This window comes from Ischnura elegans, chromosome 9 (assembly GCF_921293095.1).
Source record: "Ischnura elegans chromosome 9, ioIscEleg1.1, whole genome shotgun sequence".
Lineage (NCBI taxonomy): Eukaryota > Metazoa > Arthropoda > Insecta > Odonata > Coenagrionidae > Ischnura > Ischnura elegans.
This window is the reverse complement of record NC_060254.1, coordinates 43,822,737-43,835,755: the sequence shown is the minus strand read 5'-3', so window position 1 is coordinate 43,835,755 and position 13,019 is coordinate 43,822,737. Positions and strand designations below refer to the sequence as shown.

Below are 13,019 nucleotides of genomic sequence, written 5' to 3'. Positions count from 1 at the left end.
AAACTTTATTCAAAAATCCCCTCCAAAAAAAGAAGCTGCAGGAGATCTGAGAAGATTCCAAATCGACTACATTCTAATGAAACAAAGATTCGGGAACCTGGTGAATGACTGCAAAAGCTACCGAGGGACAGATTTCAACAGTGACCATAGTGCGAAAATTGCACAAGAGAAGAGATGGAAGGAACATCCAGAAGATTTATATGAAGGGAGCAGCCTAATAACGAATGCTATCTAAAATGAGAGGGAAGTGGATGAAGATGACATTGGAGCCCCAATTTTAAGATCAGAATTGGATGCGGCTGTAAGAGACCTTTGGATAAATATGGTGTGTGGAATTGGAAATATTCCCACTGAGCTAATTAACAATGCAAGGGAAAAGATTTTGAACCAGCTGTACAAAATCATGAGTGAAATTTATTCAACAGGTGAGATACTAATGGACTTTGAGAAGAACATTATAATAATCCCAATGCCTAAGAAGAGAAGAGCAGAGAACTGCAAGGATTTTAGAACCATAAGCCTGACTACAAATGCGTCAGAGATACTGGCAAGGAACCTCTATAGAAGGATATAAAGAAAAGCAGAAGAGAATTTGGATGTGGACCAATTCGAATTCAGAAATAGCAGAGGCACAAGGGAAACAATAATGGTCTTTAGGCTGCTAAAAGAGAATGGAAAAGAACAAGCCACCGTTCATTGCATTTATGGTCTTAGGGGAGGCCTTTGACAACGTGGATCGGAACACAATGTTTGAAATCCTAAAATGAATAGGAATGCTTTACAGTGACAGGAGAATCATCCACAGTTTATACAAACCAAGTAGCGGTGATAAAATCAGGGCCCAGCTGTGAAGAAGCAAGAATTAGGGAAGGAGTGAGACAAGGTTGTCTCCTGTAATTTTCAGTGTTTACATCGAAACAGCCATTAATAAAATCAAAGGAAAGGCCATGGGAGTGAATATCTGTGGAGAAAAAATTAGCATACTAAGATTTGCCGATGGCATAGCTGTCATAGCAGAAACAGAGAAGGATTTGAAAAATGTTCTGTTAATATGGGTAGGGTAATGGGTAAATATCAGCTGAAAATAAACACAAAGAAAACTAAGATATTAGTGTGCAGAAGAAGAGAAGAAGTCTGGACTAGAATTAAAATAGGGAAAGAAAAACTGGGGGAGGTGGATGAATTTTGTTTTTTGGGAAGCAGAATAACTAGCCACGGGAGAAGCAAGAAAGAAATTATCTGCAGAATAGCACAAATAAAGACAGCATTCCACCAAAAAAGGGATCTGCTTACTCTGGGAAACTTAAACATGGAAGTAAAGAAACAATTTATTAAAACCTACCATTGGAGTGTGCTCTTATACGGCAGTGAGGCATTGACAATGATAGCATCAGAGGAAGCAAGGATTGAGGCCTTCAAAATGTGGTGCCTCAGAAGAATGATGAAGATCACATTGATTGACCATGTTAGAAATGAGAAGGAGTAGGAGAGAAGAGAAGCCTCTTAAAAACCTTAATAAGAAGATTGAAGAACCTTGAAGGCCATATCTTGAGACATGATGGCATGATGAAGACAATCATCAAGGGACAAGTGGATGGCAAGAGTGGAAAAGGAAGACCTCGAACAAAATATATGGAACAAGTAAAGAAGGATGTGAAAGAGAATGAACACTTAGGTGTGAAAAGATTAGGTGATAGTAGAATTGAGTGGAGAGCTGTGTCAAACCAATCTTAGGACTGTTGACCAGTGATGATGGTAACATCTTGATGATAAACATATGTCCTTGAATAGTGAAAAACTGCCATTATTGCATAAACAAAAGGGGCAAAATTAAAAAAACATTTATTATAAATATTTGAAAGCCAACTGTTTTCCCCCGGATCACAAAAATGGCCATTTGTGGCATTTTTTGAAATAGCTGTAACTTTAAATTAACTTGGATATAATGGCAAATTTGTAAATCATTCTTATAGGTCTATAACATATTTTTTTTAAAGAAATCCAAGATGGTGCCCCTTCATCCCCTGAATAATTTTGAATGGCAACACCCTGTTATGCAGTGCCGTTAAGGGATCTGAAACTTGTGGTGATTGTGCTTGAGTTTAGTCCATTTTATGCTATCCACAAAGAGAAAGGTTGCTTTTTTTACAATGGGGTCCAAATAACAGTAGCCATGTCAAATTTCAAAGGCATGTTTTTTTTCGATAAAAGCTCTATTTTCAGAGATACATATCATAAAAATTTTCATAGCTAATTTTTAAGAAAATGAATTTCTTTTATTGCAGTGAAAATCATTTCTCTATCATTATTTGCATGGATGATAGGGAAACTGAAGTGAAGTCATGACTGTTATGCAGCATTCGTCGGATGGGGAGAGAGTTGTAATTTTCCCCATTTACAGAGGTGTTTAGCTACAACAATGGAAGCTTGACTAGTGTATAGTTGATGGTATGGTGTTCCAAGTCATCGGCTTGCCTACTCTTCACCAGCAGTTGCAGTCAGGTTGGGTATTATACTTTTTAATATTTTTTTTAAGTTTCAGTGATTGATATTATCCATACTATCTCATGTACATATATTTTTTGGGAACTGTGTTTCTGGTAGTGAGAGGAAGAGTCAGGAATAGGTTTTGATGCCTTTTACTCGTTTTAGTGTTTTGACTATTAATCACACCAGCTTCATGGTTACCTTGGAGTAGTAATTAAGTCAAATCTCATTACTATGCCACCTGTCGGGACCCAGCAAGAGTGGCATAGTAGTGAGAGTGGCTTAATAACTAGGGTTTGTAAAAACAGCTTTATTTTCTCAAGTTACATACTTATCAGTCCAAAGCTCTCAAGAATCTTTGACTGGTGCATCTTCTTTGGTGGATCACGAGCATCTCGTTGTCTAGCTGATGCACGCTTGAATCACACCGGGCTTCCTGCTTCTCTGTTGCATGAACTTCCGCACGGCGCTCCAAGCACGCTGGGCTTCCTCGAACAAAATGACATCCTCCTCGACAGTTATATTGTCATCTCCGATTTCTACCGGCTCCTCACTGCACACATTTCCTCCACAATTTCCTCCAGGGTGAAAGACCCGCCAGTCGCGAGGCGCTCGTCAGCTTCAAGAAAGTCAGTTCGATCTCCTTGTTTGCATGCATCTTTTCCTTGGCAGGCATAGCTTCCCAAATCTCGAGCAGCTCTGCATCCTGTGCCTCCATTTTCGATGACCTTGGCCTTTGCAAAACAGTTCCTTTCTTGACTTGCCGACCTGCTCCCAAACACGCCGGGCGACCTGTACAGTATTGAGCAACGTGAACTTGAACTCCTTTCCCTCGTCCATGGCCCCAAGCCTGCGGCATAGTAGGAGCTTCTTGTAGTGGCACTTGAGGTTCTCTATGATTCCTTGATCCATTGGTTGCAAATTGGCTGCCGTGTTGGGTGGGAAGAAGACCAGTTGGATGTTATTCAGCTGGAGCTCGAGAGGGTGGCCAGCGAAGTTATCAAGACAGACCACCACTCTGCATCCTTGCTGGCTGAGTCCTTTATCCCACGCCCCCATCATCTCCGCGAAAAGCTTCGCCGTCATCCACACCTTCGAGTTCACCTTGTACTCGACCGGGATCTCCTTGTTCTTAAAGGCACGATCTCTTCGAAGCGCCGATCACCAGAAGAGGGAACTTCTCGCTGCGGCTCATGTTTGCCCCAATCAGAAAAGTGATCCTTTGCTTACTTTTCTTTCCTCCTGTACACTGCTCTCCCCTGAAAGCCATGGTCTTGTTTGGAAGCAGCTGCCAGAAGAGTCCAGTCTCGTCCAGGTTGAAGACGTCGTCTACGGAGAACTGTCTTAGTAAGGGCCGGAGAACTTGTTGTTGCCACTCAAGAAGGGATTGCGAATCTACCGCTCCAGCTTCACCCTGCACCGTCTTGAACGTGATGCCGTGGCGCTTCTTGAAATGGTCTAACAAACCGTTGCTCACCATGAAGTCCGGGATGTGCATCAGTTCAGCCAGTTTCATTGCCTTCTCCTTGATCAGATTGCTGCTGATGGGCAGATTCTGTCCTCTTGCTTGCTTCAGCCACATGAGCACTCCCTCATCAAGCTTCGGGTCACGTGCCTGTGTCAACTTCATTCGTTTTGATGGAACTCAGCTTTGATTGCAGCCTCGATTTTGTCCTTCTTGCTGAGAATGCCTTTCACGGTGGTTCTCTTTACTGTGGTGCCCCATTTCTTGCTTATCTTCCTGGGTAACTTGAACTGATTCGGCTCCTTCTTCGTGGCATTGATGATCTCCTTTTTCTCTTTCAGCATAAAGTTGGTTCACTTGCATTTCTGAGCTGACATTATGGGCTGAATTTGTTATAAATGATGTCACTGTTGTGCGAGTGCCTGCGTGTCTGTGTGTGCTCACCCTTTTGTGTGTCTTTTTTGAGCTAGGGTTGCAGGCTTGTCACTGTGCGTGTTGTGATTGGCTTGTTGTAGTTGGCGTCAGGGAGAATTGTCGCGTGTTTGACCTTATAACAGTGTGACTATGCACATAAAAATTGAGTTACAATGCTGTGCGCAGCTGGACTGTCGTCCGTTGCTTCGTCTTTGGGAACTCATACCTTTTAACAATGTGGTATAAAAGTGTGAGTGGCATTGTAGCGAGGTGGCATAGTAACAAGATTTGACTGTATTGTGAAAAGTGCTTAAGACTATTTCTTCTGTGCATGACTTCATTGTACCCCATCCCACACGGCACTAATTGCTTATGGAAAATAAGTTTGCATACATTAAATTCCCCATCCGCAAGGGAGCCAAAATGCTATTCTGTGAAATGACATCGTTAAATAAAGTGAAATGTCTTTGCAACGAAATCCTAAAGACCTCGGAAATATGTTCGTTAAACTGAAATTTCGTTGTACGGAAAATACTGTAAACGGGAAATTTCGTTATATGGGGGGAAAATAACTTCGTTATACTGAATATTTTGTTACACTGGCGTTCCTTGTTAAGACCTTTCACCAGTAATATTTTCCACATTATTTCATGCATTTTGCTTGGAAATTTCATTTCTGGTGCGAAAAAGAGGGGATATGTATAGGTTTTGTATCCCGCGTATGTTTTAAGGCTTTAACTATTAATCGTATTTATTATTTGATGGCTTGCATGAAATTGATATTAAAGTGAAATGTCTTTGTAGCAAAATACTACGGACCGCCGAAATACATTTGTTAAACTGAAATTCCTCTATACGGAAAATACTTTATACGGGAAATATCGTTATACGGGACGGAAAATAATTTCGTTATAATGAATTTTTCGTTACACTGGCGTTGGTTATAAAGACATTTCACTGTATTGTGTTAAGTGCTTATGATTTTTGTTGTGCACGATTTTAGTGTTCCCCACCCCTTGTGACACAAATTTACATCTGGTACCATGATTGCTGTGCCAAATAATCAAACAAAATAGGTAGAATCTTATTTCGAATCAGTCCACAAATATTCGTATCTCTACTACTTTATCTTAGTAAACAGGAAGGATTCCTGCTTGGAATACACCCAAACCATCACTTTCATCTTGAGTGGTACATGTTTGCTTTATTGAATGTTTTCTGACCTGAGGACTCTCTCTCAGCTCATTTTCTCCTGGCTGCGTACACCCTCAGCACTGCTGAACAACATGATGCATGAGAAAGTGAAAGACAAAGACCCTGTGCCCTGGAATCTCAGCCTCACTTAAGCCTTTAGAGCCTTATAAGCAAAGCCTACACCACTTTTCCCACCCAAACTGCTCCCGACTTCTGTCTGGCATTGTTTTCCGACTCATCTTACTCCAAAATAGGGTAGTTTCCTTCATCAAATAAAACGAAAGGCATTGATTGTGATTTGTTACCCAACATTAGCATATTCGTAATATAAAAACTATTTGGTTTTAGAAATCCCAGTTTAGACAATCAATTAGGTCAATTTTAATCGCATTTGAAAAAGTCCAGATTGGCGTCCATGCGATGCCACTCAACATGATGTCACTGGGACCTAGTTTCTATACAAGTAGATAGGAGCTTTACATTGTCTTAGACTACCAATGCATGCATGAGGCACAGAGTTCAGGGAAACATCTATTAATAATCACTTATTAAAATTACCTATGGTCGGAAAGTTTCCTTCGTTTGATAAGGTATTAATAATCCTTATTTAAGCCAACCGCTACCTGCTAGCAGGGTACTATGCTACCTGCTTGAAGCCTGCATCATAGCGGTGCACACAGCCTCACACCAAGGTGGCCTCACGCAGCGAGAGCCAGACCAGAATGATGTCACATGGGCTTTTCCCAGCATTCATAGTTAGCCGTCGCGTTTTCTGGTGCTTGAAATTTTTCAATCATTTAATCGCGAAAAATAGATATTGTTATTTAAAAATCTAAAAGCGTGAAATACGTACTCCAGGAGTAATAATCTTTCAATTTAGGCAATAAAAAATAATAGGAAACCACCCTATTGGTGCTGCCATAGAGCAAAGCAGGGCTGATGGCTGATAGCCCTTGAGCAGTGGGATAGCTAGGAATTTCATTCAGGGGGGTCAAAAACTGGGTGGAAAATTTTTGAATAGCATGGTACTAAGTAGAAGGTTTTGAACTAATTTTAACACTTTTCATAATCAAAAGAACTTCATTTGTCAGAGATATCTTTTGTAAATTCATGATTATTCTGTATTTTTTTCATTTATGAAGCAAAGTAATTATGTTTTTATATTTTGGGGGGAGGGGAGGTCTAGACCCCTTTTTTCCTCCTCCTTGCTACGCCTCTGCCCTTGAGTTTTTATTCACGGAGACCTAGTACACCACATCAGAAGTACAGGTTGTACCTCTGTATATAACTGCAGTCTACAGATCCATTTGCCATTTTCAGTATTTGGTTGAAGGGTGACGCTTCATGATGTTTACCTCCAACAAGCCCCTCTTTTTTACTTTATTGTGATAGCTAGAAAAGTACCTATTACCCATGAAAATACCAATATCTGTGCCATTGTAGTTGTTATACAGGATACAGTGTACCATAGACCGGCCCTTATTTTTCAGAATTGCGAAAAGTTATGTTTTCCTAGTCTCAAAATGATCCAAATGAGGTTTATATTCACATGTTAAAATTTGGTTACTTTAAAATAACGGCAACCCGTGCCCCAAGGGCCCTAAGTACTGAGGACCCTCAATTGAGTTTTTTGTAGCAGAAAAAGCTATTTCTATGTAAAACGTAAAAGTAAAGTCATAAAAGGCCGATTATCAGTTTATTTTGACCTATCTCTAAGCGTTTACGAGATATCGTCCGTCGTAATGCAATCCACCCCCCAGGGCGCCACCCTGCACCGCGGCGCAGCTGAGGTACGGTCCGCACCACTTACTAGACACTTCCCCTCCACCCCCTCTCCTCCCTCGACAAAGTCTTTGCTCCCAATGGCAAGATCTAGCCTCTGAAGAAATGTGCTTACGCTAGAAAGAATTTAATTGCAATGACAATATTTCCAATCCAATTGATCAATTTATTTTCACGCTGGTAATGAATTTCAGTATATATCAACCAAAATAAAATAAATTTTCAGAGTACTTCTAATCTTTCACTGACACCCCATATTTGGCAATTAAAGTGTCTTTGTGCACTTTAGGGGTTGTGCTGCGATGAAAATTCGCACTTAGTAATAAATTTTGAAAGCTTTCTTCCTTAACTGACTTAAAACCTTCAATTTGTTTCACACCTCTCTCTGCACAATCATTTACCACTTGTGGACCCCGAATAATTTTCAAATCGTTCTTGGTTGTTCATCCCATCCTCGCAGGTGCGCATCAAAGAATGGAGTGCATATTTACAATGTATTAAATAGCTTTCTCGAATTAGTGGTGACAAAATTTGATATAGATACCTTAGTCATGTCTTTATGTTTATAAAATGCCTTCTTTGGTGGATCATATTTTCCCTCACATGTCCTCATACGGAGTATCACGTTTTCCTTTTCATACCTAAAAAAGATCCATCAGAATGCCATGCCTACAACTCCTCACTCAGGTACCACAAGTGGTTTGAAAACATCTTTTGTACTGCTTTCGCTATGTCCAGGTTAACACTTTCGTAATTAACAAGTCTTTTTAGGAACTGCGGGTCTCTGTTGGGAGCAGATGCACCACAAGGAGCGAAGAACCACATCTTTTTCTTTCTTCTTGAATATATTGAAATCTATTCCACTAATAACTCCATTTCATGCTCCTATTTGATTGCGTAAGAATTTCACTTCCTCAGCCCAAGCACATTTATCCGAGAGATTAACTGCACTTTCCTCCTCGTGCGTCAAAAACTCAATGGTACCGCTCCTTGCAATGTCAAACAAATCATCAAGTTTTGTCACGACTTCATATCCACTGTATTTCGCGCTCTCTCTTTATTTCGTCGCACGTTCATCCATTCTTTGCGTAATTTTTCTAACTTTTCGATCGCTTTATTTTCCGTAGTAATTCAGGAATTCTCGTTTTGTACCATGGATGAAATGCATTTCTTACGGTTTTTCTCATACTAAGTCTCATGTATTTCGAACCCATTAGGTGATAGCAAAAAAACACAGTACTATTCTCACTGTAGGTAACTTTCAGCCAAGTTTTTATTCACTTCTTTTCCAACCAGTTCAATGCCTGGATTTAGTCTTGATTTCATGCCTTTCCCTGTTGGCCTATTCTTAAAATGAACGTCACGTGTATTCATGATAAACGAGTTATTTCGCCATTATTCTCCTTACATCCTAAAAAACTTAGCACTTCCTATCCTTTGAACACTATACACTAGAACTATCTCTCCACTGTCCATGAACTGACTCCCTCGTTTCTTCTTCCTTGAATATTTCTATCTACTGTTGGAGCCTTGGAAGCCTTGCTCATCTCCTTCATTCCTTTATGATTCACAGACACAATTGTATCACATGCTTATAATGTTTTGTACATAATGAGCCTTTTGGAACTTGCTAGAATGGTTCGCGGCCGTATGGTGGCAACAAATTAAGGTTTAAGGGGTCGGTATCCAGTGCATAGGATGGCACTGAAGGGTTAAAATTGACATTGTGGGCTTATACAATATTAATCATGACACAAGAGGAACAGCCTGTTCAATTTTATACCACTACCATGTAAATATTGTCATCAGGAGGAAAGTCTTTGTCGAGGGAGGGGAGGGGGTGGAGGGGTAGTCTCTAGTAAGTGCTGTGGGCCGTACCTCAGCGGCGCCGCGGTGCAGGGTGGCGCCCTGGGGGGTGGATTGCATTACGACGGACGATATCTCGTAAACGCTTAGAGATAGGTCAAAATAAACTGAAAATCGGCACTTAAGGGCTTTACTTATACGTTTTACATAGAAATAGCTTTTTCTGCTACAAAAAACTCAATTGAGGGTCCTCAGTACTTAGGGCCCTTGGGGCACGGGTTGCCGTTATTTTAAAGTAACCAAATTTTAACATGTGAATATAAACCTCATTTGGATCATTTTGAGACTAGGAAAACATAACTTTTCGCAATTCTGAAAAATAAGGGCCGGCCTAGTGTACAAGTGATTTTAGACATTCCAGATCTAGAAAATACATTGTCATTGCTGACACATTCTCACATATGGAGACAGTTTCACCTGTTGTGTCTTATGAAGGCCTTTCTATGGAGCTAGAGGAAAAAGAGAAGTAATAGAAAATCTTGTGCAAAAGACTGTCTTCACTCAATCTGCAGAGGGTGTGCACACCAAATAGTGACGTGACCTGCTTGTGCAATGTGTCCACCCCCAGCACCTGTCTCCATTCCCCAGAAAGTTTTTAATGCCATTCAAAGCTTGACCCACCTGGGAATTAAAGAATTGGTACTACTCATTGTAAGTAGAGTCAGGTGGCTCTCAGTCAGGATGGACTGCCGAGAACGGGAGCAATTGCGTATACACTGGCAGTAAAGTGCGGTAATGCAGCTCACAATCTCTCCAATAGGTAATTTTCCTGCCCCAGCCATAGGTTCACCCACATACCTATCGGCCTGGTTGACCCTCTGCCATACTGCTGTGGTTTCTGGTCTTGCATCTGCATCATTTATAAGGGAGAGACAGCTCTTTTTAAAACTGTGTAGAAAGTACCTCATGGCTGAGATGAAAGTCACCGAGTGCATTGACCTGTTTGCAGATTGTGGTTCAATCCCTAGATATGGAGGTTAGCTGCAAGATTCGCAAATTCACTCATTAAATAAGCATCAAGAGGATATTGGTCTATTGTTAGATAAAATAGGCGATTTTAGTCATGCCAAAACCTGAGAAGATAACGAGACTAGGCGACTGGAGGCCATTAAAAATTATGCCTCTTATCACCTGGGGGAGATGGCAGAAGCCCATCTTCATATGCGTGAAGGTTGGCATATTGGTGCGTATAGTGACACACATTTCACTACAGGCTTTTAAAAATTTACTTAAGGACTGTAGTACTACATACAATGTGCAAGGCAAGGGAAAAACACCACATTACCATCCGGAGGAGTCACAGTGACTCCACTCACTTTATATCATGACATGATAAAATTCTCTCTAGTAAAATATTCCTGAGGTAAACTAGTCCCTCATTCAGATCTCTGGGCTGGGACTACTCAAGAGGGTACATCGATCAAAGGTCATAGAATGTTAAGGATAGGAACATGGAACGTTAGATTGCTTTATACCTGCATAAGCTAGAGTACTTGAAGGTGGAGATGAGAAGAATGAACCTCGATGTATAAGGCATTAGTGAAATGAAGTGGCCTCATGAAGGAGATTTTTGTAGTGGAAGCTACAGAATGATACACACAAAATCACGAAATGGTATTGCTGGAGTAGTGCTTAGAAAGAGTTCTAGGATGCATTTTAAAAGTTAGCTGCTGTTTCATGAAAGGATAGTAATGGTGACAATAAAAACTAAACCCATAGCTACTGTAGTGGTGCAGGTTTACATGCCTACAACAGAGAAAACCGAAATGAAAAAGGAGAAAGGCTACTTGAATTCTGCACTGAACAGGGACTAGTGGTTGCCAATACTTAATTTAAAAATCTCCTGCAAAGAAGATACACCTATAAATAGCCAGGAGATCTTAGAAGATTCAAAATTGACTTCATTCCAGTGAAACTAATATTCAGGAAACCGGTAGACTGCAAAAGTCAGGGGCGGATCCAGGGTTTTCAAGCTGGGGGGGGTGGGGACAAGGATACCTCATAATAAAAAATGCACTCAATGATAATGGATAATGGGACTGTTAAAAATTAATAAATCTTGCATATTTTTAATGGTCTGGAGGGGGCGTGCCCCCCCTAGATCTGCCTATGGCAAAAGCTACCCAGGGGCAGATATCGACAGTAACCATAATTTATGAGGTGTGGCTAGAAAATAACGGGACTGGTTTTCTGTGAGATAAACCGTGCGAGCCTCATTGTCAAACACTGTATTGCCGAGTCGCTCGACATCACCCCCCCACATTCCAGCCACTTGGACGAGCTTAGCTTGCTCAGTTGGGCCTCAATCTGTTCTGACATTTTAAAAAATATCAGGAAAGATCCTGAACTGTTGGAAAGAGTTATTATGTGTGACAAATCATTGTTTTTTTTTACCAATGACCCAGAAACTAAGCAACAATAAATGCACTGGAAGAGTCCGAATTCACTATGAATAAATTCTGTATGTACATTTGGTTCCTGAAGGTCAGACCATGAATAAAGAATACTATCTTGGGGTTTTGGCCACCCTCCGTGAGCGAGTGCGAAGGAAGTGACCAGAGTTGTGGAAGAACAAGGAGTGGATTCTTCATCAGGGCAATGCCCCAGCCCACACTGCACTGGTGGCTAAGACATTTTTGGCCAAGCATGGGATCCCTGTGTTGGAACATCCACCCTAATCACCAGACCTAGCTCCGTGTGATATTTTTATGTTCCCAAAAGTGAAGGGAACGTTGAAGGGGACCGGATTCGAGACTGTGGAAGCTATGAAGCAAAAAGCGACGGAGAATATGAACAGAAAAAGACTTAAAACACTGTTTTGAGCTGTGAAAAATTCAAATGGAAAAGTTTAGGGATAGTGGCAGGGAGTATATTGAAGGTGATAAGGTAGAAGTTGTAAAGGAAAAAAAAATAAATAGAGTTACACTAAAAATCCTGTTTTTTTTGAAAAAGTAGAAAAGGAAATGGAATTCATGGAAAAGTAGAGGCCACATATAGGTTATTGAGGAACCACTTTAAGGAAAGGTATGTAAGATGTAATATTCTTTGGGACAAAAACTAAGAACAAATCATTGAAAACGAAGACAAAGGGAAGAGATGGAAGGAATATATATAGGAGATTTGTACAAAGGAAGCAGTATAAGAATAAATGCTATCAAAAATGAGAGAGAAGTGGAATAAAATGACGTAGGAGCCCCAATTTTAAGATCAGAAGCTGATGTGGCGGTAGGAGACCTTTGGATAAATAAAGTGTGTGGAATTGACAATATTCCTGCAGAGCTAACTAAATTAATACAGGGGAAAAGATGCTGAACCAGCATGTCCCGGTATTGATATGCAAAATAAATTTCAGTGACTGTATGTAAGAGTACCCCTTCTCTCTTGAAAGAATTACCCATCTTGATAACATGATAAAATGCAAGATTACCGCTTCTCTTTTGAAAAAATAATGCATCTTGAAAACCTGGTTAATCCCAAAGAATCCAAAGAATAAGTGCTCAGCCTCAGGCAGGATTAGTATTATCTGTAACTTGATTTTTTCATGGTGAATTTCATCCTTGGTGTATATAACCTACACTTGTGCGCATGACAGCTTACAAATTTTGTTCAGTGCAGTGCTTTGGAAAACATCCATTGTGGAATGGCTACTAAGTGGGGTTTATTTCCCGGCAGTGGCTTAGTAAGCATGACCTTCATCTCCTGAGTCACTGTGTGGACTTGAGACGTCAACACTTTGTTCAGTTCACTCAGTCTGAAATTTGCTTTGGAAGAAGATGGCATGGTTGGATGACTTTCAGCATAACTGGGTTCG

General features: G+C 40.6%; 1 protein-coding gene across 1 annotated transcript; it reads right to left on the bottom strand.

Annotated features, from left to right (window-relative positions):
• Positions 1–3,619: 3,619 nt before the first annotated feature.
• Positions 3,620–4,117, bottom strand: LOC124164923 (tigger transposable element-derived protein 4-like). Its single transcript, XM_046542154.1, has one exon. The coding sequence runs from the start codon at positions 4,115–4,117 to the stop codon at positions 3,620–3,622; it is 498 nt and encodes a 165-aa protein (XP_046398110.1).
• Between the last annotated feature and the right edge of the window lie 8,902 nt (positions 4,118–13,019).